The sequence below is a fragment of the Stenella coeruleoalba genome (assembly GCF_951394435.1).
Source record: "Stenella coeruleoalba genome assembly, chromosome: 12".
NCBI classification, from domain to species: Eukaryota; Metazoa; Chordata; class Mammalia; order Artiodactyla; family Delphinidae; genus Stenella; species Stenella coeruleoalba.
In genome coordinates this window covers 19967535-19994911 of record NC_137158.1, presented here as the reverse complement: position 1 = coordinate 19994911, position 27377 = coordinate 19967535, and the positions used below count along the sequence as shown (strand labels likewise).

At 38.6% G+C, this 27377-nt stretch overlaps 1 protein-coding gene across 4 annotated transcripts in view; it reads left to right on the top strand.

Moving 5' to 3' along the window:
• Positions 1-27377, top strand: part of CEP162 (centrosomal protein 162) — a 92500-nt gene that overhangs the window by 46468 nt on the left and 18655 nt on the right. For all 4 annotated transcript variants that reach the window (XM_079939768.1, XM_079939770.1, XM_079939769.1 and 1 more), the window contains 12 exons: positions 3127-3260; positions 3527-3754; positions 4295-4435; positions 6244-6356; positions 8487-8592; positions 13432-13558; positions 14779-14942; positions 16018-16122; positions 19386-19598; positions 20731-21380; positions 24467-24608; positions 26510-26608. In XM_079939768.1, the coding sequence (XP_079795894.1) occupies positions 3127-3260; positions 3527-3754; positions 4295-4435; positions 6244-6356; positions 8487-8592; positions 13432-13558; positions 14779-14942; positions 16018-16122; positions 19386-19598; positions 20731-21380; positions 24467-24608; positions 26510-26608 (2222 nt within the window). The remainder of the gene's footprint in view (positions 1-3126; positions 3261-3526; positions 3755-4294; positions 4436-6243; positions 6357-8486; positions 8593-13431; positions 13559-14778; positions 14943-16017; positions 16123-19385; positions 19599-20730; positions 21381-24466; positions 24609-26509; positions 26609-27377) is intronic.

The following is a 27377-nucleotide window of genomic DNA, read 5'->3' as shown; positions in this document are numbered from 1 at the left end:
GCAGCTGGGGCGGAGAGGCACGTATATACAGGGGTTGAAAGGATCTCCTGTGCGTGTATGGAAATTACTGAGAGTGAAGAGAAGTAATGTCATGGGGTGGGAAGGAAACGAGGGGGTTGGTATAGAGGTTGATAGATTAAAGTAATATTCTTATGGATATTTTTCCCTATTTCACAATTTCATAGTGCTTGTGACTACCGAAATAAAAAAGAAACACATCAGTAAAATTCATATTAAAGTACAATGGTAAACTGTGACTGTCTATTTTTATACTGAGCTACTTTTTCTCATTAGACTATCCATTAAGTATGATTTTTTAATCTCTTTTTATTGGAAAATCTCCCAGAGTGACTTTAGTTTCATTTCCAAAGAACTGGAATTCCTTTGGAGTGGTTGTTACTTGTCACAGGTTGGGTCTTCAAGAAGCAGACCCTGAGGCAAAGATGAGTGTCCAGAAAGTCTAGAGACTGTGCTTGGGATCCACATTGGGTATGATGAAGAAGAAGCCCAATGACTGGGGCTTACGCAGTTAGAAGGCTTCTTTTTTTTCACGTAACCAAGAAACCAGGGCTCGTCAGTTCATAGCTGGTGCAACTGTGCAAGGACCCTTCTTTCCTGCTGCAAAATCCTTAGTCGGTGACTTTTGTCTTCCTTGTCACAAGATGGCTACACAACCTCCAGGCCTGTCAGGAGGAGAGGTGAAAGGTAAAAGGTCCCTGCCTGTTAACTCAGCAGCTTCTTAATCAGAAAAGTAGTCACTTTCTTGGAAGTGCCATGTAGGAAACTTCTGCTTTCATCTTATTGGCCAGAACTTTGATCCTGTGTTTCCTTCCCACCCCTCTGCCCAGTTGCATGGAGTCCAGGGGGATGGGTGTTTCTAACTGGCACACTGCTGCCCAGGGCAAAATTAGGTTTCTGTTATTAGGGAGGAAAAGGAGATTGGCAGCTGGTGGTGTCTTCCTTTTTATTCTAAATTAATTTTCTTGGGCTATTGCCTCTTATATTTTTATCTTTAGACTGATACGTTTACTGTCACAGAAGGAATAATTGCTCATTCTTTAAATTTAAAAAACACAGAGAAGTAAAAAGAAAGCAATAATTAGCCAGGAACAACTGAGGTCACACTGGGTGAGCCTCTTTCCATGCTTCTTGTATGTATGTCCTTGTCCAGGTCGAAGGAAGCGGGGATGGGAGCTGGAAGGAAGGAGACAGGCAGGACAAACAGACAAAGCATTTTATAAGAACAGATCACACTTCATAAGTTCTTTTTAAATAAAATATTAGATTGAGTTTTACTTAAATCTGTAAGACGAGAAAGAAACTTCATCCTAAGAAATACTACATCTCAAAAGATCCCTTTAAGAAAATAGACTGTGGAAACCTCTGAAAGGTTGGCAAAACCATGTTGTTGTTTTTACCTACATTTTGTACATTATCTGTTTTCTCTTCTATGAAATATGAGGTAGTAAAACCCCCAGTTACATGCCTGCTACCCATTTTTGTTGGATTTATTTTTACTTGTTCAGGATATATTTAGTTTATTCGCTCCAGCGACTGTAATTCTCCTCAGCTTTTGAATGAGGGTCTTGGTTCTGGCTATGAAAGGGCCAGAATGCTTTTCACCAGTCCCTTATCCATCGCTTCTCCATTCTGGAATTATTTTGATTGGTTTCTTATTGGACTGAATTTTCTTAATCCATTGTTTTTTCAAGAAGGGTTCATGGGTTCCAAATTCTGCAGTGTTTTTTCACGTTTGAATTTTATATCCAAGCAAATTTTCTTTCGGGTATAAAGGGAAAAGATACTGTCCATGTACTATTATTGAAAATAATTACTTAGAGAAACCAAAGTTAAGAATCCAGGAAGAATTGTGGTATAAAAGCACTGGCTGACTGCAGCTTGAGCAAGAACCACCTGCCACTCTTGGCCACCACATCCTAGGGAGAATCACAATGCTAGCAGAATCACACCCCATTCGTTGGCCATGTTGATGCACCTCCAGTGACTTGGAAGGATCGATGCCTGCTTCTACAGTGATTCAAACAGTTCCTTTATGAACACTTTAAGACATTTCTTGAGAAAAACCTTCCACGTCAAACAATCCAATTAAATATGATTAGTACTCTATAAGGAAAATCCTGCGTGCCCGGAAAAGATTAGAAGGAAATCTCGGGCTGAGGTACTACTGGGGACGTGTTTCTTCTTTTGACTTTCCTGTATTTTCCAAATCTTTTAATGACCGTGTATTTCACTTTAATGAAAAAGTAAACTCTGCATTTGAAAAGTTAGCATCTTGAAAAAATTATATTAAAAATATAAATTTCAAATGCTTCATTTACATCTAAAGCAATCAAATAAATATTTACTCAGTGTGCAATTCAGAATCTGTAATAATTGAACATGGGCCTCAAGACCTCTCTAGGTATTTCCCTTAAATGTTTATTTTTATTATTAACTGAATAACTTACTGGCCTTAGAATTATTTCCACTGTTTGAGGATTTACGAGGTACCTTTTAAAAGCTGAAAATCTCACCAGAATAGATATACATTAATCACATTTTTTCTAATTTAATAAACAGGGTATTATAGCAGTATTATCATTTTGTTTTTTAATCAGATTTAAACTACTTGTTATAAAGTTTCCATGTAATCTATATTATTCCAGTGATACTATATCTTGATATACGTTACTTATAAAAAATGTGCTCTGAAAGCACACTTAATCTGAAGTAAAATGCTTCATAAAGTTATCAGCTGCTCTTTGATTCATTGTTTAGATATTTTTATTTGTTACTGCTGTGAACATTTGACAGAATAATTATTGAAAAATAATAAAACCTGAAATTATCCCAATCTACATTCTCCTCACGTTTATTCAGCTCCAGCTGTCATTTGACGTGAATCTTGTGTCATTACCCTTCTGTGTCAAATTGAGCAGAATGTTGATTACGGGCAGGAGTTCGGAGTGCAGTGGAACAGCTGCGTTGCAGGCGTCAGCCTGCTTCGTGATCCGCGTTTGTCTTAGTGTTCTCATTGTGTTAGTACTTATTGTTACATAATTGCTGAATACACACTCAACTTAGTTTGTATTTGTGGTGCTCTTATCCATTGCTTACAATCTTCAGAAATCTTGTCTGGAACGAGACTCATCAGGCCTGCAGCTTTGGGTAAAGCAGCACCCCAAACGGAAAGTTGCCTGGCTACTCCTAAGGAGTCTGGAGGCCCTACAGAAGCAGATTCCTGTGCTCAGGTTCAGAATGTAGGTACTGAATTTCAAAATAATACTCATAATGTTTTTATGTTCTGTAATTATATATTGAAAGTAAATTATAAATAATGAAATCTATGTAATTTCTTTTATGTTGACTGATATTCTTGTCACACAAGAATTTATTGATCTTCTTATACAGTAGAACATTGTTCACCGTGCCATTTTTATTCTTTGTGGGTTTTTTTCCCCTAACCACCTGTGTTCAAACCTAATATTATAACTCTACATAATGAAGTAATGCTTTTCCTTTAAAGGATTCTTCAGGATACCATGGTGGGAACAAGGAGACAGAATTGATTATGTTTAAAAGAGTTCAGGAAGCAGAGGAAAAATGGAGGGGTGCCCAAGCCCTAATTGAGCAAATTAAAGTCACATTCTCAGAAAAGGAGAGAGAGCTGGAAAACAAGGTGGAGGAACTAAAGAGACAACAGGAAAAGGAACTCTTCAGGCTGAATCAAGACAATTATATTCTACAAGCCAAGGTACTAGACACATTGTCCTACTTCTCCTTTTATTTAATTAAAAAAGAACTGGTACTCCCCGCTAAATGCATTGTCATTTGCTTGTCGCTGGGGCTGCTTCACTTGATATATTTGCTGTATAAAACATGAACATGGTTCCTGAGAGTGCCTCCTTACAGAAGAGCCTACATGGAACCCCTGGGGGGGAAAATTGAAATTGAAATTGGCTCATTTTGATAGTTTTCTTGTTAGCAGTCCTTTCTGAAAACAAATCCTTTGGTTCACTGTGACCTTCATGGAAGACAGAGTTTCAGAAAGAAAGCTATGGAAGGTCTAGATTCAGAAAGTGACACTGTGTAGCATTTCTGAGTTACTTCCATCATCAGAACTACCAGCACGAAGCACACTGAAGTGGTTTAACTGTAGTTGGTGTTGTGATCATTCCACTGTGGTTATAAGGCAGTCTTAGGTTTATGTACCTCGAATTTTCTGTTATTCTCCCTCACTGCTCACTGTATTATTTCCTTCTCCAAATAAAACAATACCTGCATGTTCTCAAAGTTAAGTGGCTTTGAAGAATCAAACAAAAAACAAAGGTGGTTGCATTTTGGAGAAACAGCTGATCCTGTCACTGAAGAAAAATTGAAGCAAATCCAAAAAGAAATACAAGAACAAGAGACACTTCTTCAAGGATATCAACAGGTATGGCTCTTCACATAGTTTGTCTTGAGATTCTTTGATTATAAAAATAAGGCATTTAAAAATATTTGGGTCCATTTAACAGGTAATGGGAATTCTGGCAATGCGAGGAAGTAATAATTTGACTAGTCTGTACATTTCTCATGGGCAGAATTAAAGTGGTTAAGGGCATGGGCTCTGGATTCAAAAAATCTGGTTTTAGACTTTGCTTCACTACCTGCTGTGCAGCCTTAGGCAGATCATTTCACCTCTCAGCCAGTTTCCTCATCTGTGAAGTGGGAATGAGGATAATAGTACCTGTCTCATAAGGTGGTTGTGAAATTAAAATAAGACAGTACGGATCAACCACTTCGTGCCTTCCACACAGTAACCGGTTACTGCCTGTTGCCTGTTACTAATTGTAATAGCCATATTTCCTTAGAAACTGTCCTCTTTTTCTTTAATTTTCTATAATTTTTTCAGTAGATAATATTGGCTAGTTTTGATATTATAGTGAGAAATATAAATCTGAAATCAATTGCCAGTGCCCTGAGAGTGAAAAACAATTGAATTAAATGGGAGAAAATGAGTGTGTCCTATAGAAGCCATACATTTGTTCTCTGGGATGATGGAGCGTTGGTGGTGTTGACCTGACAGTCAGCCAGGGCAGGTTTGGTGATCCCCAGAATGAGACTTGTCTTAGTTTCTTTCCCATCACTCCTTTTTCTTAACTTCCCTCCCCTTCTTCTTCTGTCTCATTACCTTTTTCTTTTGTGACAACAATAGCCTAAGCATCCAGCCTACCGATAACCAGCATTTTCATTCCAGGGACATCCAGAGAAAGCATCACCACGTCAGAGACTACAGCTTTTGCTGTAAATGAAATTGTACTGATTTTGCAGGACACCCCACCATAGAGTTAGTGAGAACCATCCAAAAACCCTTCCTGCCATTCTGAGCTTGCTGTTTAGGACATGGGTTTTAAGGAGGACTTCACAGACCTATGAGTATGCCAACCACCCACTCTCACAAAGATAATACAAAATTTATGTGTCTGTGTATGTATGTATTTTTCGGAGTTTCATTAATTCTGCAGATAATCAAGCACAGACTGTGTGCCAGGCACTAGGCCAGACGTGGTGAGACAGTTCATAGTTTTCATTAGATCCTCAAAGGTCCGTGGTTTTCATCAGATTCTTGATTTTAAAGAGGTTACTAAGCCAGAGCATCTAAGCACAGATGGGTACTTTCTCCCCCTGATCTCACTGTTTGAGTCCCCCTTCAGCTCAAGTCAGGTGCTGTACTGGGTCTAGTCTCTGCTCTGCTCTGTCCTGATCTTCCACAAACACCCAGTCTCTAACTCCCTGCTCACAGAAAGTTCCAGAAACAAACATGGATACCCACCGTGGGTATATCCAATTACCTCACGGCAGAAAGATGGGCCAAAAATAGGAAAAAAGAAGGTGCAAACAGTCCCACTGGCCTTTCCATCCCTGGTGCCTGAAGTCAGGATGTGGTTATTCCTGCAGTCTCTCCCCCATTTACTCCTGTGAAATGCGGTACATTATACTGACAGGCTCTTTGGCTTTGGGAATTTTTTTGCAACTTTTTTTTCAAGTAAGCGTTTTGAGCATTTTAGAAAGAATTGTTTTCAGGTAACAGATTTTCTTCTGAGACAAATCAAAGAGTTTGAAAAAGATTTTGCTTACTCAAAAACTGAAGAAATTTAAAAGCTATTAAAAATGTTTAAAGGATGTATCTTTTAGAAGCAGATACACTTATGTAAGCACTACTGATTTTTAACTAAAACATAATTTCCCATGTATAAAAAGGAAAACGAAAAATTGTATAATCAAGTGAAAGATCTCCAAGAACAAAACAAGAAAAATGAGGAGCGAATGTTCAAGGAAAACCAGAGTTTATTCAGCGAGTTAGCTGCCTTAAAGTAAGTCCTTTTAAAATTCTTAAAATCAAATATACTTGGACTATTTCTAAGCATTTTATTGTTATAGTAATAAAACATTTAGGATACTTAGAAATTTTAAAAAATTGTACACTGATTTACAGTTCTGTAACTTTTGTATTTTTAATATTCAGTGGATTTTCTCTCGATACTAGATGACTAGTACATACTTCCAGTATTTTCAGTATATTCGTATCTGAGTTTGACATCTATTTCGGGAAATTGAATATTCCTTTTAAGCCTGAGATACTTGGGTAATACATCTTAGGAATAATGCTGTTAGTAATAATAGTAAAGAGAAAATACAGTATTATTTACTGTCTTAGGTCAGGTTCCATACAAGTAGAGCGTGAGGTGGGGATCCTCGTGGAGGTGATTTCCCGGAGGGTTAGTCTCAGGAGATGGGGAGCCAGAGAAGCGAGATGGGGGCGGGTAGCAGGAGGGGAGGCAAGTAAGAATGTGGTCTCGGCTGGAGGCTGGCTTCATTCTGCTCTCGCCAGGAGGCTCAGGAGAACACATTGCATTGCAGAGTTGGCCCCTACTTGAGGCACGTGGGGGGCAGCCTTTTGTACCCCCAAGGCAGCCAGTCCCTGGCTGAGGTGGGCCCCAGGGAGCGAGTGGGGGTATCCTCTGGGCCAGGGGTCAGGGGTTGCTATTTGGCAAGGGCATTTCTCCAGAGAAGGAGAACCTGCGAGTTATTACAACCAGCGCTCACCGTGGCAGGCTGACGGGGCACCAGCACCCACTTAAGAATCAATCATACTTCAGACTGTACGGCCTTTGGGATGTTATCACATCCGTCTTTAACACACTAAGTGAAAGAGCTGAACCAACACATGTGGGCAAGCTAGGGTACTGTCTTCTTTTGGGAAATGACTGCCAGCTATGCATTATTTCACCTAAACACCTAAAACCTCAGATAGGACCGCTGTCAGAAGAAATTTCTTTGGCTCTGAATGTCATGTATGCTTTATTTATTTACATACTTCTTCCATTTTTTTTGTAAGGTAACTTAGGGCATGTGAGGCAGGGCTGCTGTTAGCTCACACTCATCTTTCTTGCAAAATAGAAAAAAGCATATCTTGTAGCAGACAAAGCTGGGAAGTACACAGGTTGGCTAGTGAGGGCACTTTTGTGTAAATTAGGAAGGGGAAAATGCCCCTTTCTCCTGGTAAGTGTGACCCCAAGCCAAGGCTGATAATCTGCACAGTTCTGAGGCATGAAGGCATTTACATCTGCTTTCTTCCCAGATGCTTCAATAAAGTATTTTAAAATTTCATATCTGATAATGTTTCCTGGCTTTTTTTTTTTTTTTTTTTTGCGGTATGCGAGCCTCTCACTGCTGTGGCCTCTCCCGTTGTGGAGCACAGGCTCCGGACGTGCAGGCTCAGCAGCCATGGCTCACGGGCCCAGCTGCTCCGCGGCATGTGGGATCCTCCCGGACCGGGGCACGAACCCGTGTCCCCTGCATTGGCAGGCGGACTCTCAACCACTGCGCCACCAGGGAAGCCCTGTTGCCTGGCTTTTAAGAGAGAAGATCTATTCCAGGATCCAAACCTGAAGCTCTGAATGAATTTTCACAATGGAATAAATGGTTTCTTTAGAAAGTAGGGTTAGGTGATCATATGTGTACTCCTAAACTTGTATAATATCTCTGGAAAAAAACAGAAAAATTGATTCTAAGGTACCAGTAGTAGACTGTGTTTGTTTTTGTTTGTTAGTTTCCACGGGTATGATTGGCAATTTGTGTTTCTCAGGAGTCTAGAATGATGTGACAAGGAGTACAGAACACCACAGGGGAAATGCAGCAAGTCTTTCCGGGAGATTGATTTTTTTTTTTTCTGAGAATTGGCAGGAAATATTTTTATATTACAAATAAACCAGTACTCTTAGGGTTTTGGTTCTTTTAGATTATACATAAAAATTTCACATGAAGTATACTTCTCTTTTAGTATTTTAGTATTGTAATCTTTAGTTTAAATAAACTTTCTCTTCAGTGACTCACATAGTTTCAACGTGCAAAGTGTTTTTAATTTTTAAGAATTGAATATTTTGTATTGAAAGGAGTACCTTTTAAAAAATATATATTTTTTTATTTTCAAAATAAATCAGAGAACAGATGCATAAAAGTCGTTTCCTGTCTCAAGTAGTTGAAGATTCAGAGCCCACCAGAAACGAGAATTTTACAGATCTGTTAGCAGAACTACGGGTGGCACAGGTAAGTTGCATAAGGATTTTAACCATTAGCAATAGGAAAGATTGTTATAAAAATCTCTACATGTGTAAAAAAAAAAATCTGCTTTTGTAATTTATGAAAAAATAAACTCTGCTTATAAATTTCATACCAATTAAAAATTAGGAAATATCTAAGGTTAGCACTGGGACACATGTGACCTTACTATAGAGGAGACAATGTGATGCTGGCTTTAGATGGCATCCTCTTTATAATCCAACCCCTCATCAGGCATTTTTCATGTGGAGCCATGGTTGGACGCATAACCTTATTTAGGGCATGTATACCTAACTTCAAATTCCTCATTGGAAATGTACGGCTAAAATAGGAAAATAATTTGAAGATAATCATTCACCTTAAAAAGTTAGCTGGCTTTTCCTCTGTCTTCCCAAGCGGACTGTGCAGTTCTAGGGGCCAGAGGCTATATCTGCAAATATGTGTGTCTGATGTGCCTAACACAGAGGTGAAATGCAATAGCTACTGTATAACTTTTTTCTTTATTTGTATTGAATTGTTATAAAGAATCTGGCCTAGAATTTTCTAAAGCAGTATTTATCAATAGGAGAAGTTTGGGGATTTAGGGCAGATTAATTCTGTCTTAAGCAGAACAGTTCTAGGCATTGCATGATTTTTATCACTCCTGTCGCCAGGAACTATGCTCATAGCACCCACCAGTCGCTGCAACACTCAAAAGCACTGCCACGTTTCCAGACATCTCCTGTGGGAGGGCAGTCAACTCTCCCCACTCCCTCCCATTAAGAACCACAGCACTAAACTAAAAAGTCCTTCCAATCTATTTGAATGATTATGTAAATTAGAAAAATTCCAATTACATATCACTTTTTAAATAGAAATTTATTATATAAAGTTAGGTTATATAGCACTTTAAACATGCCTTAGTTCAATAATTGATGCTTAACAGACTTGTATGTAAAATACATCTTCAAATATGAATCCATTAGAGAACTTTCTTAAGATGCATGTATGTACAGAATGATTAGATAGGTAGGCAGATAAGTAGAAAGAAGGAATAAATGATTGGACACCCGCACTTATCAGTGGGCCTCAAAAACTAGCAAGTTAGGAGAGCAATTAACATTGCTGAAGTTTATGAAGACTTGGGAAAACATGGTAAGGTTTCAAGCACAGCATTAGCTTCATTTGAAGGCTGTTATTAGTGACCTTTTAAAAGTGCTACTTTGAACACACTTTTTTCTGACAAACGGGAAACTAAAACTGCCACTGAAATCACTGGAAAGTGCTGGCTAAAATATAAGAAACATCTTGTAAATGCATAACCCAGCTCTCAAGAAAGTAAGGGGAATCTCTAGGGGTCAGAAATGAACAGGGATACAAACCTAGCAGTAAACATTGCTCCTAGGCTACCAGTTCAGTAACCACGAGCCTTGAGCTTTAACAGCAAAGTAGAGATAGGACCCCAGGATTTCAAAGGGCCACATCCTTCAGTAAAACAGTGGTCCGTGAAAAAATCCACCCACCTTCAGAAGGGGCTGAGATATCAAGAAAGCTTATCTGTCTTAACTTGATTTCTATATAGAGAGGGGGGGAAAAAATCTCTGCTCAGTGTCTTACTAGTTGTTCAGTATAAATGTCATCCCTACTGCCTTCATTGTTGTTTTAGTATTTGAATTGACAGTACTTTAAAGGTTTGGTCATACTCAAACTGGAAAAGGAAAATAGCATAAAAGGTGGTCCTGAGTTAGTGATCATCTTAAGTGTGTCTTAAGAAACACATGCAAAACACTCTTAGGGGTATCCATCCTTAACCCAGCTCACATGGTATTCCTTCAGATAAAATCCTGCTGACGGTACGCCCAGAATGCAGAATTACAAAACCCAGGGAAACAACCCACCGTGAGCAGGCATGGGATGATTTAATAAACAGCAGGATTAGAACCCCAATCAAACTACTGAGTAGACTATGAAATGTATAGACTTCAAATGATTTAATATACAAAATAAGTGAGAAATGCAGTGTGAGGAAAGAACAAAACAGACTAGGCAAATTCAGAGAAAAATAAACAGAATAAGTAGAAAAATTAAATAGATCATACATAACTAAGAAGAAATTGGTAAACTAGAAGATAGATCTAAGGAGCTTAGAGTGAAACACAAAAAATAGAGAAATGAAAAATATCAGAGATGTGAGATACTCTAGTATGTAATTAAATTTTTTTTAAAGTCATGGCTAAGAATTGTCTAGAAATTAATAAAAGAGATGAATTCTCAAATTCAGGAAATACAGTGAGTCCTACTCAGGACACATAATTTAAAATCTACATCTAAACCCATCATGGTGAAAGTACCAAAGGCAGGGAACACCTTAAAAGAAATCAGAAAGGGACTTCCCTGGTGGCGCAGCAGTTAAAAATCCACCTGCCACTGCCGAGGACATGGGTTCTATCCCTGGTCCGGGAAGATCCCACATGCTGTGGAACAGCTAAGCCAGTGCGCCGCAACTACTGAAGCCCACGCGCCTAGAGCCCATGTTCTGCAACAAGAGAAGCCACCGCAAGGAGAAGCGGGTGCACTGCAACGAAGAGTAGCTCCTTCTCGCTGCAACTAGAGAAAGCCTGCACGCAGCAACGAAGACCCAACGCAGCCAAAAAAAAAAAAGATTAAAAAATAAAATCAAAAAAAGAAGAAGTGTTAAAGATAAAAATTACTTAGGGTTGTGTTTATTTGTGCAAATATTGAAAGATGGAATGTCATGCGTTAATTTTCATTCACTTTGGTTTTCTGAGTTTAAATAGTTTAAGAGCAAAAAATTCATACTGAGATAAATCTGTAATACAATATTCATATCAAACCTACTTATGTATAGTCTAATTTGTACCTTAAAAATTAATACCAATTAGTGTAGTCTTAAAATGTGAATTGTTGTTTTGTAAACTATGGATGGACACATACTAAAAGCGAAGGTCCTGAGCCCTGTCCTTCTAGATTCCCAGGGTGGAGAGGAGGATGAGGCTGACTGCAGTTCGGCCAGTCAGTCAGGCAATCATCCTGGAGTTGGAAAAACAACTACGTAAACAAGACAGACATGGGCCTTGCTCACTAGGAACCTATATTCTACCAGGGAAGACAGATAATAAGTGAACAAGAAATAGTTAAAAATAGAGGTAAGTTCTTTGAGGAAAATAAGAATAGAGACTAACGGTAGGCAGGGCAGGGGTAAGGCAGCTGTCAGCCGTCTGGGCAAGGAGGTGCTCTCTGAGAAAGTGGTGCCTGCATCGAGAATGGAGGAGAAGCAGCAGCTCACTGTGCAAAGACCGAGCCCTCCAGCCAGGGGCAAGCACAGGCCAAGTCAGGGTTGGGCTTGGTACCTTCCAGATACAGGGGCACCTGAGGCAGAAGTGGGTGAGTAAGGACAAAAGTGATGGAAGAAAAGATCGGAGAGACAGGCAGAGGCCTCTGAGTGTCCACACAGTAGGTTCTTGTAGAAATTCAATGCTCTCCTGAAAAGACACCCACAGAAGATCGCACAGAAGATTAAACAATGAAATGATACAGCTAGAACCACGATTATTCAAGTCCTTATGAATGGCTTTATTTTCTTCATAAGACTGTATTTTAGATTCTAAGGTAGGGTGATAGAAAGTTTCTAAGAATTTTCATTTTGAAAGTAAAATATACCACCTGTGCCCCAGGAGTTTGTTCAGCAGGTATGAGTTCAGCTCAGTATACATTTACTGAGTACCTGCCATGTGCTTGGTGCCGTAAAGCAAGCAGTAAAATCAGTCTTGGTCCCCAAAGAGCTCTCAGCCTAACGAAGAGAAAACGCTTGTACGCAAATAAGTGTTGTATGAAACAAAGCAGTAAATGCTGTGCTAGAGGTACACTGAAAGTCTGTGGTAATGCCGGGGCAGGTATTATCAGGAATAGCCTCGTTTGCACTATGCTCTGAAGGATAAGTATGACTTTGGCAAGGCGAGGAATGAGGGCAGTTGAGAGAGTGCGGCATGTGAACACATTGAGAATTTAACTTTTTAAAAAATGTGCCAAGCATTTTTTTGCATTTGTGATATAGGGATGAGCAAAGTAAAGTTCTGCTTTCAAGTAAACGTCTATGTCAGGCGGTGATGAGTGTGTGAGAAGAAAAAATAGCAGCACCCCTGGGGGCCAGGATGAGGGTTGCCGTTTTAGAATGATCAGGGAAGGCCTTCCTGGGGCCTCGTTTGAACAGAAATCCTGATAAAGTGAAGGAACGAACCACCTGGCTGTGTGAGGGCAGAGGAGACAGTAAGTGCAAAAACACCGTGGGGTTGGAACGTGCTGGGCAGGTTCAGAGAACAGCCAGGAGGTCTCTGCAGCTGGCATGGAACACGAGGGGGAGATTGGCAGGAGATGCGTCCGAGGAGCGGGCACGACTGAGTTCTGTGACACTGAAGGTCATGGTAAGAACTGTCGGCTTCCCCCAAGAGGGGTGGGAGCCACCAGAGAGCTTCAGACAGAAGACTGACATTAACTGACTCTTGAAGACAGTTCCTCTGGCTACTGTGAGGAGAAAAGACTAGGTGCTGAGAGTGGAAGAGGCAGACTGGTTAGAAGGGTATTGGAGTAACCGAGGAGAAGTGAGAACGGCAGAGTGGAAGGGCTTGGAAGCTGTGTGAGTTACGTGATTAGAACTGATTCTGGTAGGCTCTGGGGAGCTCGTGATCGTTTGGAGGGGAATGGTGATGAGATCAAGCTAAAATTTAGAAAAATAATTAGCAGTGTTTATGATGACGTGGGTGAAGGAGACTCTACCACAATTTATTGTGGTTGGAAATAATTTGCTTTTGTATTTTTATGAATATCAAGAAAGAAAAAAACAGTTTATTGGAAGACATCAGAAGACTGAAGCAGGACAAACAGGCTCTTGAAGTAGACTTGGAAAAAGTGAAGAAAGAGAGAGACCAAGCCAAAGACCAGATTGCTTATGCCACAGGTAGAAGTCTGAGCTGAAACGGTTTACCTTTATACTCCTAACTGTTCTAATCTTGAGTTAAGTAATAGCAATTGGATAGTACAATTAAAATGCTATTCCTTGAAGTGTATTGTAATTTTAGAAACTTTAAAAAATTAGTTAACAGGTATGTGCCTTTGATTGGTTTTAGCAGCAATAATTGCGAGACCAAAGAAAGTCACAGATTGTTTTGAATTCATGGCATTGTAAGCTTAGTTGTTTACAGTCATCCCAGCTAAACTGTGACTTTCCAGGGCACGGTCTCCCTTTTTGTACCTGGGTCTGAAACATAAGCTCTCAAATATTTACCAAATGAACAAATGTTTGTAGAAACTATGTTTGTAGAAACACAAGGATGGATATGGTATACCCCACCAGGGAAAACACAGGAGAGTAAGATAAGAACGCAGAAGGAGAGTAAGATGAAGTTTAATATTAAAAAAATTAGAAATAAACATGAGGGTGCTAATAAGGGTTTCAGGGAGGAATGGCATTTGAGGGTCCTGACAGATGGAGAGATTCAGGAGTAAACGAATGGAGGGGGCCGCTCAAGGGTGTTTCATTAGCGTGTTTTTGGATACACCTGGATTGCGGCTTAGGACGGCAGAACACAGGGCTAGAAAGGTTCATCAGAGAACCCCTGTTTGCCAAAGCAAGGCTCTTTCCTCTGTGATACTATGATCTTCAGTGTAAGATGTGTATAGTAAAATCCACTTATTGTTTGTAAGAAATTTACTTTCTTCATCTGTAAAATAGAATAACAACAATAGTTCCCATCATATGTTTGTTGTATTAAATAAAGTCTTACATGGGAAGCGCTAATGTTTGCCATTGTTACTTTTTAATATAATTATAGGAATTCTTCATTTTTATTATCTCCTGAATCCAACATTTATTTTCATAGAAAAGACTTTACTTTTATAATGAAAGTCAGTGGGAAAACAAGTGATTTATCAAAAATTTCTATATGCCAGCTTTGCTACAAGTTTGAGGATTTGGACTCTGAACACAGTCTTCATCCTCCTTTACTAATACACTAAACTAGACACAGATTTACGTACATCAGTTGTTTTGGGCCTCTTTATTTTTTTCTTAATGCTTTCATTTAAGAGACATTGGTTTTCATTTAAAATCTTTCAATGTAGTTTATTTCCATATTTTGAAAAGTTACAGTGGAGTTATTGTATTACTTTATCTTATAGGTGAAAAATTATATGAAATAAAAATTTTAGAAGAAACACATAAACAAGAAATAAGTCGCCTGCAAAAAAGATTACAGTGGTACGCCGAAAATCAGGAACTTCTGGATAAAGATGCAGTTCGGCTTAAAGAAGCAAATGAAGAAATTGAGAAGCTGAAACTTGAGGTAATGATCATTTCAGAATGTATTTCTATAGATGAACTCTATTATCTTCAACACTCCTTCATAGCTTTGTGTCATCAAATCAGTATTCTCGAAATTCTGTTCATTAAAATGGCCAGTTTGACTTTGGTTTGTGTTTATTTGTGTAGTCTATTTTAGATTAGCCTGAGAATACAGTCAGCCATCTGTATCCATAAGTTCCCTATCCAGCAGATTCAACCAACTGTGGATTGAAAATATTTGGAAGAAAAACAGAGTTTCAAAAAGCAGAACTTGAATTTGCTGTTCACTGGCAGCTATTTTCATAGCATTTATTACATTGTTTTAGGTATTATAAGTAATCTAGAGATGATTTAAAGTATCTGGGAGTTACAGGCAAATACTACACCATTTTATACAAGGGACTTGAGCATCCCTGGGGCTTCGGCATGCCCGGATATTAGTATCTGCAGGGGTCTGGGAACCGGTGCCCCACGGTTACCAAGGGGCAACTGTAAATCCAAGCTCCTTAGCACAGCCTGTGAGGTCCCCATGTGGTCTGAACCCTGCCTGTCTCTCCAGCCCCATCCATACTGCACTCCCCGGTCACTCTCCTCCCAACCACACGGGCCTCCCTGTGGTTCTTGAACATGCCGAGCTCGTTCCACTTGTTGCTTTGGCCTAGAGTGCTCTGACCTAGCTTCTTCCTGTGTCTCACTCCTTGTTCAAGTCTCAGCTCCGATTTCTACTTCCCAGAAAGATCTTCCTGACCTCTTAATCTAATCTAGCTACCAGTCTCACCTCCTCTGACTCTTCTCATTCCTTGAGTTTATTTTCTTCATAGTACTTGTCACTCTCTGAAGTTATTTAATTTACTTAATGATTTTGTTTATTAGCTTTTCAACTGTCTCCTTCCATTAAGATCTAAGCACCATGAAAGCAGGGACCTGGCTTGTCTTGTTTGCTCTCCATATCTCCAGCGCAGTGCCCTATCTGGGATCTAATAAGTGAATTAATGAACTGCCATTACGCTTCCCTCTTGGTGTTTCTCTGCTGTGTTTTAAATATGCTTCTTAACATGGTCTTTCCTTATTGGTAGGTTGAGAAACTGAAAGCTGAATCTGGAAATCCATCCATCCAGCAGAAGATACGTTTAAAAGAAAAAGCAACTGATGCCAAAAAAATTCAGGATCTAGAGCGACAAGTACGTGTTCAGGGTAAATTTTCATTAAGATATTTTATATACAGAGCATTTTTGTTTTCTCTTTTGTTTCCGGAGTTCCTACAAGATGTAGTCAACCTGGAAATTTTTGGGTTTATTCATTCATTTTAATACAGAACTGCCTCTGCATTAAACTTTGAATACAGTATTTAAAGTAACAATAAAAACACAGTAAACAACATCATTTTATGTACTCTGTGGCTTTCTGCATAAAGAATTTTTAAGAGTAGTGTGTCTCATTAGGTGGTAGACCTATTGATGAAAGGTTATTTGCATCCCAGCTCTATTTGACATCCAGGAAGAAGGAAACAGAACTTTGCCACTCTGGGTGTAGAGCTAGGATCCCTTCTCCTGATCACCTGTAGAGCTAGGATCCCTGAAACCAGGTGAGAGAGGAGGGCACAGAAGGAGACCCTCCAGTTGGGAACATGTTAGTAGCGCTAGGGAAGTCCAGCAGAAGACCCTGGAAACCGAACATCCCCTCCCAGAGAGCTGGCCATAATTTTCAGCTCTGGCTCACTGGTTAGGCTTAGAAATACTCATTTCATGGTCATTGTGGCTGGAAGACTTTTTTCAAAACCCATGTAGTAACACTTACTAGGATAAAGGTTTTTTTTCATTGAAATAGTTGTTTTGTAGGCTGGAATATTAATTGTACCTTATGTTTTTAAAGCCTTCTATAATGTAGTATTTGTATTCATAACTAAATATTAAAACAAAATTAGAATTTCCAGTCCTGTTCATAAGAGAACATGATCCTGTAGTCAAGTCATGACCCTTAGACATACAGATATTATTCCATCACAAACCTGAGACTGTGAGGTCATCACTGGGCTGCATATCATCCCAGTTTTATGAGAAGAAGGAAAACTAAGCAAAAAATTAACTTTGTTACTTTACAGGACCTGTTATATTAAAAGGTATGATTTGGTAGTTTGGTTTAGTGGCCAGGAAAGGAACAGGACTGAAGTGGTTTGAAGAGCGAGAAATATTCTGAAATAACTATAGTCTAGGTCGCTTGGCTTTTTTTTTTTTTTTTTCCAGTGCCTAAGACTAAGATTAGCCTATGTAGAAGAAGCTATCCAGAATTGTGAGAGAGGAAAGAACAAAGGAACCACTTCTCCACTAGATGATTTTATTCTAAGAGAATAATGTAGAAGTGAACGTATGAGAGTAAAGAGATTTTGAAATTTCTTTGAAATGGTGATCCATATGGATCAGAAATGTAATGTTTTATCAAAGTAACCTCCCTCTTTTACTAACACTTTAATTAAAAATTTATTGGTTTACTGTCTTAGATTATATCTTTCTAAAATATTGTTAATATTTTGTATAGTTTGCTCACATACATTTCAGATCTTGTTCTGTTCCCTTGAACAGAACATTTCTATCCTAATGATTTTAAATCTTAATACATATTTTATAATCAACGTATATCACAATATATTCAGAATCAGTTTGAGCCATATTCTGAAATAGATTAATTGTAGAATAAAACATCTTTTTTTCTAAATAGCACATAAGTAAAAGTGGGGCTAATTTATATGCATGTTATAGTGAAAATTTACAATTATGTGTGTTCATTCATGCTTTTATTTAATGGAATATTCCATAGTTTAATTTCCAGTGAGATTTAAAAAACAACAACAACAAGAGCCACACTGGTATCAGAGACCAAAGAATAAATTAAAAAGCAAAATGAAAGAAGATAGAAATAAAATTAATTTTCTGCCAAAAATGTAGTATACTTTGCAAAATATCAAAGTCAGATTGAAAATATTGTTTAGCATTTTCAATTAATATGTTAATTGTAAATATGTTAAAACAAATTCATTTTTAAAAATCTAGTCTCTTTTTAATATACATGGTGTCTCTCTGTGTGTGTGTGTGTGTGTGTGTGTGTGTGTGTGTGTGTGTGTGATATATATACCTTTATATGCTTACATCTAATCTAGATTTTTAATACCAGGGGAAGCAAAATGAGAAAGTTTATAGATGAAATGATCCATTTTTGTATCTGGATGTATTCCACTTTATGGTATATCTATGAATGTGCAAGCAGTCTTCAGGAATGGAAATATTTGCTGTTAACTTTGCAAACGATGTGACCCTTAAGTACCTACTAGGAACAATATTCAGTCTATAAACAGGATTTTGAGCAACCCATCTTGCCTTAGGAAAGGTAGTTTTTGGGACCAGATCATATATACTAAAAACCATTATCAGGCCCTCACCACATGCTGGGCACTCGGCTAAGCACTTCACCAAGGTAAATGTCATCTGATCCTCAAATATATGAACACCATGAAATCAGTATTGTTACCTCCCCATTTTACCGATGAGGCGAAAGAGATATATAGATTGAGGAGTTGACACGCTGCTAACACAGTCTTAACTCCAGACACGCTCTAACCTCTGCACTAGACCACCTCTTAGGTGCTATTTTATTTATTTTATTGCATACTCGGGGGTTAGAAGACTGTTCAACGAAGTTTTAGTCTCTTACTCTATGTTTTTCAAAGGTATCTTAACATAACACCTTAAACAAAAGCAGGTATACACACGTATGTGTATATAATATCAAGCTCTAATTTCTGTGGACCCAGGTGCAGTTTTTCCTTACAGAAGGACTGTGTAGTATGTTATTGTTTTTAATAGACTAAATGAAAAGTTGTTTTTATGAGGACTTCATTAAATGTCATCTAATCTTCTTTGCTTCCTGATTGAAAGTAGTCATTTTAAAGTAGATTAAACTTTATTTGGAGGAGGACTGGGGTAGCGGGGAGATGGTTGCAGGTAGGGGCAGGCACTTAGGAAGCTGTATGTTTATTATAAAAACTTTGCACATTCATGTGCAGATAAGTAATTTTTCAATCAGTAGACAGTATAAACACTTATCTGAGGGGTGTCTAGAAAAAAGGGAGGGGGAAAGAGCTTTGTCCTCACAAAGATTGGTTGTTACTAGTATAATAGGAAGACCGAAGATCTATTTCAAATAAACATAAGAGGATTTCTGTAAATTAACCAGTATTAGATTAGACATTATACTATAGTGTGTTTTAATCAGGATATAAAATTTGAAATTAATTTGTGCTGCTGTGCATTTGATTCAGTCTTGAGATGTGATATGAACATCTCTTTGAAACCTAGACATGACTGATAGAGCATAATCTAAATTTTTACATTAAGCTGCTTAATTTTAATATATTTGTGACCTTAACATGCATACAAAAATATTTTAATAGGTTAAGGAAATGGAAGGAATTCTAAAGAGACGCTATCCCAATTCTTTGCCTGCTTTAATACTGGCTGCATCAGCAGCTGGTGATACAGTGGATAGAAATACAGTGGAGTTTATGGAAAAAAGGATAAAAAAACTAGAAGCTGATCTGGAGGGCAAAGATGAAGAAGCAAAGAAAAGCCTTCGGACCATGGAACAGCAGTTTCAGAAAATGAAGGTACGTGCCGGGTAGCCATGGAGATGGGGCTCAGAGGTGTACCATGGGGGCTGGGGGCTTCTTAGAATGAGACCGAAGAGTATGTCTTTGGAGGGCAGAGACCAAATAGAGGAATGAATTCCAACCCCACCCCCCTTTTAATCTATCTAAACGTACCTAACTTTTTCCTTTTTCCAGTCCCTATCCCACCCCCCTCTCCTGCCCCTGCTCACTTCCAGCCACTTCCTCCTTTCATTTCTGATTCCCAGTGCACACCAAGCATTTCAGTTGCCTTCGCATGTGCTCTTCCTACTTCCAAAATACCCCTGCTTCCACGTATCCCCAAATTTACACACATCCCTCAAAGCTGAACTTGAATGTGCTCCCTCTGTGCCATCTTCCCTCCTCCCTTCCCTCAGGCCTCCAGACACACCCAGGTGCCCCTCTGCGCCGTGTTCGTAGGCCCATTATCGCAGTTATCATAGGACATTGAAATTTGCCATGTCACTCAGCTCACTGGGCTGTGGACTGAAGGCAGGAACTGAGTTTATCTCTAGGATCTGGCACAGTGCCTGGCATGCAGTTGTAGCGCAGTAAATACATTCAGTGATTGAATGAACAAAGCTCTTTCATGCCTCCCTCCACAGAGTAGACTGTTAGGTTATTTTGTTAATAATAATAATAATAAAGCTCCAATATGCAAATTCTAAGCTGACTTATTACTCCTATGAGATTTCTAAATTGATGTTAGAAGGTTGAAAATGTGCTACTTCTTACAGATATCAGTAACCCCAACTGCTTTCCCTATTTATTCTCAGGGAGTATAGTGTGTCAGTTTGCATAGAGGAGGGTACACAATAATAGGTTTGCTTGTGAGGTTAAAGTAAGTTTTGGTGTATAAAAACTTGTAACGTTATGAAGCAACATATAATTAGGAAATTACATAACATATATTGAGAATATATAATGGTATGCCCTTCAAAGATAGGACTTCAACACATTTGCCTGACTCAAGGAACATGGGCTTGGAGGCATCAGAATATATGGTGAGTCCCTGAATGAAGGAAAAGGCAGGACCTGGGAGAGTGCAGGGCTTCGGTAACTAATGAAACGTTTAGCAGTGGTTTGTCGTTACATGGATTCTTTTCTACAGATTCAGTATGAGCAGAGACTGGATGAGCAGGAACAGCTGCTTGCCTGCAAGTTGAAGGAGGCGTCCCAGAACCAACATGACAGCTCCTCCAGAGTTAAAGCACTAGAGAAGGAACTGGATGACGTTAAGGAAGCCCATCAAATCACTGTAGGAAATCTTGAAGCTGAAATAGATGTTCTTAAACATCAGAATGCTGAATGGGAGCTCAAGAAAGATGATAAGGATGATCAAGATTTCCAGTCTATAGAATTCCAGGTGGAACAGGCTCATTCTAAAGCTAAACTGGTCAGACTCAACGAGGAGCTGGCCGCAAAGGGGAGAGAGATACAGGACCTTTCACAGACTGTGGAGAGGCTTCAGAAGGAGAGGAGAAAGATGCTCTCTAATCAGCACTCTAAGGCTAGGGAGGAAATGACTGCCAAAAGGGTGAAGAAACATGTTCTGCACCCGGGTAAAAGAAATGCTAACTCCTCTGGAACCCTGGAGGGCAAGCTTTACCAACCACATACTTTTACTGATTCCGATATTTCAGAGGTTGTACAAGAAAACTGCAGATTGAAAAATGAACTGGAGAGATTAACTGTGGAGAGGAATGAGCTGAAGATGAAATCTGAAGTAGCAGTGAACCAATTTGAAAACTCCATGAAAAGGTAAAAATGTGACTTCGTCAGTATATGGAGACATAAAAAGATAAAAATTTAAAAATCATAGATGTATTTCCCCTGGATAATTAGCTTGACCCTGAACTAAGTTCATTACCAAATTTTAAGAACCTATATTACATTGCTAAGCACAGATCTGTTTCAGAGTTGGATCTTCTACCTATCTATCGGAAGCTCAGATTCTATTGAACTTGAATCTTCATGTCAACCCAGTTCTTGGGCCGAGCGGTCTTACCTTTCTGCACTTATCCAAATGGTGTTGATAAGCTGACCCACTGGGCCTTCCTGCAAATGAATACCATCGTTTATGGTTGCTGTAGGCAGATAGCTATCAGAAAACAGCTCTTAGTGAAACTAGTTGACGTTCTAAGAGGAAAAGGTCCTCTTCCAAAATAACTCTTCAGATTAGTCTTGTGATTACATCTCTTCATGCCTTGAAGAACTTCTGTACTCATCCCTTTCCTACTCAGAATCTCCAAGTACCATCTCCTGTCTCTTTCCTCTGAGCCTTCTTACATGCTCAGATCTTTTTCACCCGATCAAACCAAGTTCTGGTCCTCTGCCTTTCAGTAGCAGTTTTCCACAAGTAGCCTCTCCTTTTATTTCCCCCTGACTTCCTCTAAGCGTGGCTCTCATCCTCACACTCTTTTGAACCTGGTCTCTCAATAGCCTTTCTCAGCCAGTGGAGTTTTCTCCATCCTCATTTTCTGTGACGTTGTTGACTACACTGCCTTTTCTGAAAGGGTTTCCTCCTTAACGTCCATGACTTGGCACTCTGACTAAAGCTCCTTTTCTGCTCCTTTTGACAGACTCCTGACTCCTTTTCCTTCTCCCTCCTCAAAAATCTGACTTTCTACCAAAGTTCAGGTTTTGGCTTTCTCTTTGTTCTCTGCTTTTTCTCCCTTGCTAAACTCATCTGTTCTCTATGGCTTCTGTGAACCACGACTCCTAGATTTACTTTTCAAGGCTTGTTCTCTTCCCTGAGCTCAGGTGTTAAATCTAAAAATGTGTTGGATTATTCCTCTTGGAATCAGTAGTATCACAGACTCTTTTTTTTAACCATAAACTGGCTCCACCTCCCAACTTCCCCATCTCTGTCTATGACCATATTTTCAGTTGCCAGGCCCAGCTTTACCACCTTTATTCCTTGGGTTGACAGTCTATGGGGTGCTTCCTTATAAGTATTAATTTTGCTTTTTTCCTTTTTATAGTGTGGTCTATTTGGTTTACTAGACAGTTTTCCCACCCCACTCTCCCTGATTTCAGTTTCCGTCTCCCCCAGTCATCTAGCTTAAAAACCATTAAAATTCTTTAAGTACTCCTGTATCTGAGTCACTCTGTTCTCCAGTGGCTCCCAACTTCCTAAAATATCAAGACTGAATTTCTCTACCTGGCATCTCAAGTCCCATCACCATTCTGATCCTGCGCCATCAGAGTAGTGTTACTTGCCAAATTTCTTTCCTGCCTTTTGCTCACTCATGTTTCATTTTCTAGGAAAAATATTACCTAGAACTTCTTAGAAATTTCTTGCTCCCATCTTCAACTCCTGTATAACTTATGTACCAAGAAGCACTAATTATACACCACCTAATAGCTCCTTGAGAACTGATGTATGATTATACTTCTTTTGCAACCTGTAGGCAATAATAGGTTTGATTATGAAGTTTAAAATAAGGTTTGGGGCGCACAGAACATGTGTAGTTTAATGTTTGTGAAGCAACATATGAATTGTGAAGTTATATAACATACATTGAGAATAGGTAACGTCATGCCCTTCAGAGATTAGGATTTCAGTACATTTGACTGACTTACGGAACCCAGAGTCAGAAGCATCAGAATACGTAATGAGTGCCTGAGTGAAGGAAGAGGTAGGACCTGGGAGAGTGCAGGGCTTCTGCCAGAGAATGAGGATAGGAAGCACCTAACGAAATGCTTATCGACTGCTTAGCAGCCGCATCTAATTGAGTCATCGTGGCAGTCAGACTGCTTCCAAATTGAAACCTTGTTTCTTTAGTCCTGAATATGATAGTAGTAATGAAGCTGTTTGGAAAGAATCATATTCTTTCCTAGAAATAATTTAAAATTCAGGTTCTCCTATAAATGTTCCTATACATAATTTTTTTAGTATTGTTAATCTGTTTTTCAGACAGCTCTGGGCCTGAGAAGTGAAAAGTGTTTCCTAGGCCCAGATTTAGGCTGCTTTTTACTATAGTTCAGTTATATCACGGGTGCTTTAGATTTTTATGCTTTTCCGAGGGTCCTAATCACACTGTTTCCATGAAGAAATGTAGTCAAGTAAGCAACTGATATGTTTGTAGTTTGGGGATTGCCATATTAATAAGTATCAACAGTGATTTACTAAATATCTGCTTTCAGTAAAATTGTCATTTTTTAATAATTTTTCCAATAAGGGGAAATGTTTATAAGAAATGTATCAGCTTTTTGGTATAACTTTACCGTTTACTGAACTGCCACTGAATGCATAAATTTTGTCATAGAGACAAACGAGTAGTCTCAGGTTCAAGTAGTCTCAGGTTCAGACTACCCTATGTCCTAAGAATTACCGTAAAGATCATTGTATTCTTGCAACCAGCAGCCAGCCCTGGAGTCATATGCATGGACCAAAAACTGGTGAGTGTTGCCTAGAAACAAAGCATTGGAGAGTCTAAATAATTAGGGCAAGAAATCTGAGTTTATCTTAAAAGATAAAATGACAAGCTCTTTGCCTTAAATCCAAGCAGAACATTTAGAACCTTTGTTTCTCTCAGAAAGTGCCCCAGGCTGGGGGGTGTCCAGCTCTGCAGCTTACTGATCTGGGACCCTAGATACATCACTCTTTCCTACAGTCAAGTTTGCCTTTATACAATTGAGTAAATAAGAGCAGTCTCATGGAGTGGTTGCAAGAACTCATAGGCAGTAATGTATAAAGCACCAAGCACAGTACAGTAGATATTGGTGCCTTCTCTCCCTTTGCTTCTTTAATTTCCAGGCTTCTTACACTATTTTTGTGCTGACTCTGAATTAGAGGTTGAAGAGCCACTTTTATGTGTGGTGTTCTTTCATTTGCTCTAAAGGTTCAAGGAAGAAACTGCAGCACACATCACATCCCTCAAAGCATCTCATGAGAGGGAAGTAGAGAAACTCCTTTGCCAAAACGCAGTCGAAAATTCTTCTTCTAAAGTAGCCGAACTAAATCGTAAAATAGCAACTCAAGAGGTAGGTGACTTTAATGAACTTTGAGTGTAATGCGATTTTTTTTTTCAAGACTGTTGACAAAGTATCTGGAAATATTTTAACTTCAATTCTTGAGGTTGGTGATAAGAAAGTGACAGTAATTTCCCATTCCTTTTTTTTAATAGAAGACAACACTCTTACCATATATGTGTTTAACTATTCTACTTTACAGTTATACCTTTAAGTAAGTGTTTTTGCAATTTTGTCCCTATATTTCTCAAATATATCTTCCTGTAAGTAGGTTGTAATAGATGGTTGAGGGATACATCCAATGTGATGGGGACCTTGTACTTAAACCTGAATGCTGAACCACCTCCTTCCACCCCAAGTCCCAGCTGCCAAGTCACTCTTCTTTCCCCATGACCTGTTCATTAGATAATGTTTTGTGGTTATTCAGCCACTGGGGATAAAATAATGAACAGACACATGTACACAACTACAGCCATTATGAAGCATAGTCTTCTGAGAATTTTTACAGGGCACGGTGACAGCTCATCTGCATTTCCTCAAGTGTGTCTTCCTTCTTGGATAGTATGTTTGTCAACTTGGAATAGTTATAAATATCTACTGTGTGGCCCATCTTCTGTGGTTTTTGCCAGTTGAAAAAACAGCATTAAAATAGAATTTGCAACTTACTTTCAAATGGTGTATCCAAGAAAAAAAGAAAAGAAAGCAAATATGGCAAAATGTTAGCAGTCGGTAATTCAAATTGAAGAATAGATGAATGTTCATTGTGCTCTTCATCTTTCTGTAGGTTTTAATACCAAACTGAGGGGGGGAAACTTCAAGAAATAATTATCTCAATGATCACCTCTCCCACCTATAATTATTTAATAGGATTTTAATTAAAAACAAGTCCGTCAGTTGGGGAAGTTTGAGTGTGGACAAGACAGGAGATATGAAATTACTGCAAATTTTCTTAGGTGTAAAAATGTTATTGTGGATTTGTAAGAAAATGCGTGTTGAAATATTTGGTGTATCTAAGGGTGAGATGTAATGAGGTCAGTAATTTAATTTCAGATAGCTCAGAAATAAAGAACTTTGACTGTTTTAATACTTGACTGAAAAAGATTTAAAGTGCTTTTTTGAAGTAACCATTATACAGCGTTGCAGAGAGCTTCTCTAGCTTTCTTACCCCCAAAGGAATGGGGTGTCAGTGGGCGGCAAACATAATATCAAGTGATTATATGATAAGGAGAGGTCTGGGAGGGATGGGGAAAGTAGTGTCATTAGGCCATAGTGCCATAAGTATCAATATGTAATTTTCCCAGAGTTCTAAGTGTAATATTTTAAATTGAGAGTTAAATGAAGTCAGCATAGTCCGATTGTAGAAACAGTAAAAGTAAATCATTAGAGAAAAGAAACATGAATTTTTCCTGTTTTTGCAGCTTCTTGATGGAAGTATTTACTTACGTACTTCAGTTTCTTTGTCTAGAAATGAGACTTTTCACAGATGTTAGGTTTTATTATTTAGTCACTAGCTCTTTAATAAAAACTATCTTAATTACAAAGTATAAAGATAATATTGGCCACTTTCTTCAAAATGTTTAAACTTTATAGAAGTTGATTTTAAGTGGTATTTTTCAGATCTTCAAAAGAAAAGTATTAGAGATAAAGAAGCCAAGTAGTTACATAGTTATTAATTTATGTGTGTGGTGTTATATATTAAACTTTGAAAGAAACAAAATGATGAATTTATTCAATGAGTTTAATTTATTCAATGAATTTAATTTCTGTGGCAATGATGTTAGATTTTGGCAATTATAAAATATTAGGATCCTTTTTATTTTTTAATACAAACAAGTCATTAGTTCACTTTCATTTTTCAAATAATGTTCAAGGAAAAGCTTTATTAACTCAGTACTTCTAACATAATTTCCTAGGTACTTATAAAACATTTCCAAAATCAAGTTAACGAGCTGCAGGGTAAACAAGAGTCTCTTGTAGTTTCTCACGTTCGAGAAGAAATCCTACAGAAGGAGGTAAGAAATAACCAAAATATTCTGCTAATATAAGCTTTTCTTAACCATTTCAATCATATTCATATTTCTGTATAATTCTTTAAATTTAAATGTACAGAGATAACCCAGAAATATCTATCACATCAAGAAAATATTAATAAAAGCCAGCTTTCCCCAGATGAAGCTCAAATGTTAGTTGATTAAGTTATTTATATGTTTGTATTTGTCATTGAGATTTTCTGGGCAGTAGGGAAATGCGGCAAGTTTGGTTTGGCTGTTTTGAGTTTTTAGGAGGTAAAATTGGATGGTTAAGGCCATTTCTGCATTAAGTACTAAGACTATTTAATTTGGTTAAGAAATAGGTAAAGAAATTATGACAGTGATGCTGGATCACTAAGAAGAAAACCATTATTGGAAATAGATCTTTCTAGAAACTCACTTTTTTCTTTTTTTTTTTGCGGTACACGGGCCTCTCACTGTTGTGGCCTCTCCCGCTGCGGAGCACAGGCTCCGGACGCGCAGGCTCAGTGGCCATGGCTCACAGGCCCAGCCGCTCCACGGCACGTGGGATCTTCCCGGACCGGGGCATGAACCCGTGTCCCATGCATCGGCAGGCGGACTGTCAATCGCTGCGCCACCAGGGAAGCCCCAAAACTCACCATTTTTATTACTCTGAGATTCTTTTGATTCTAGGAAGTATGAAAAACCAGATAAGCTGTGTATTCTGTTTGAAGCATATACATCATTTTTTTGTTATTCAAGGACTTATTAAATCACATGATAAAAGCAA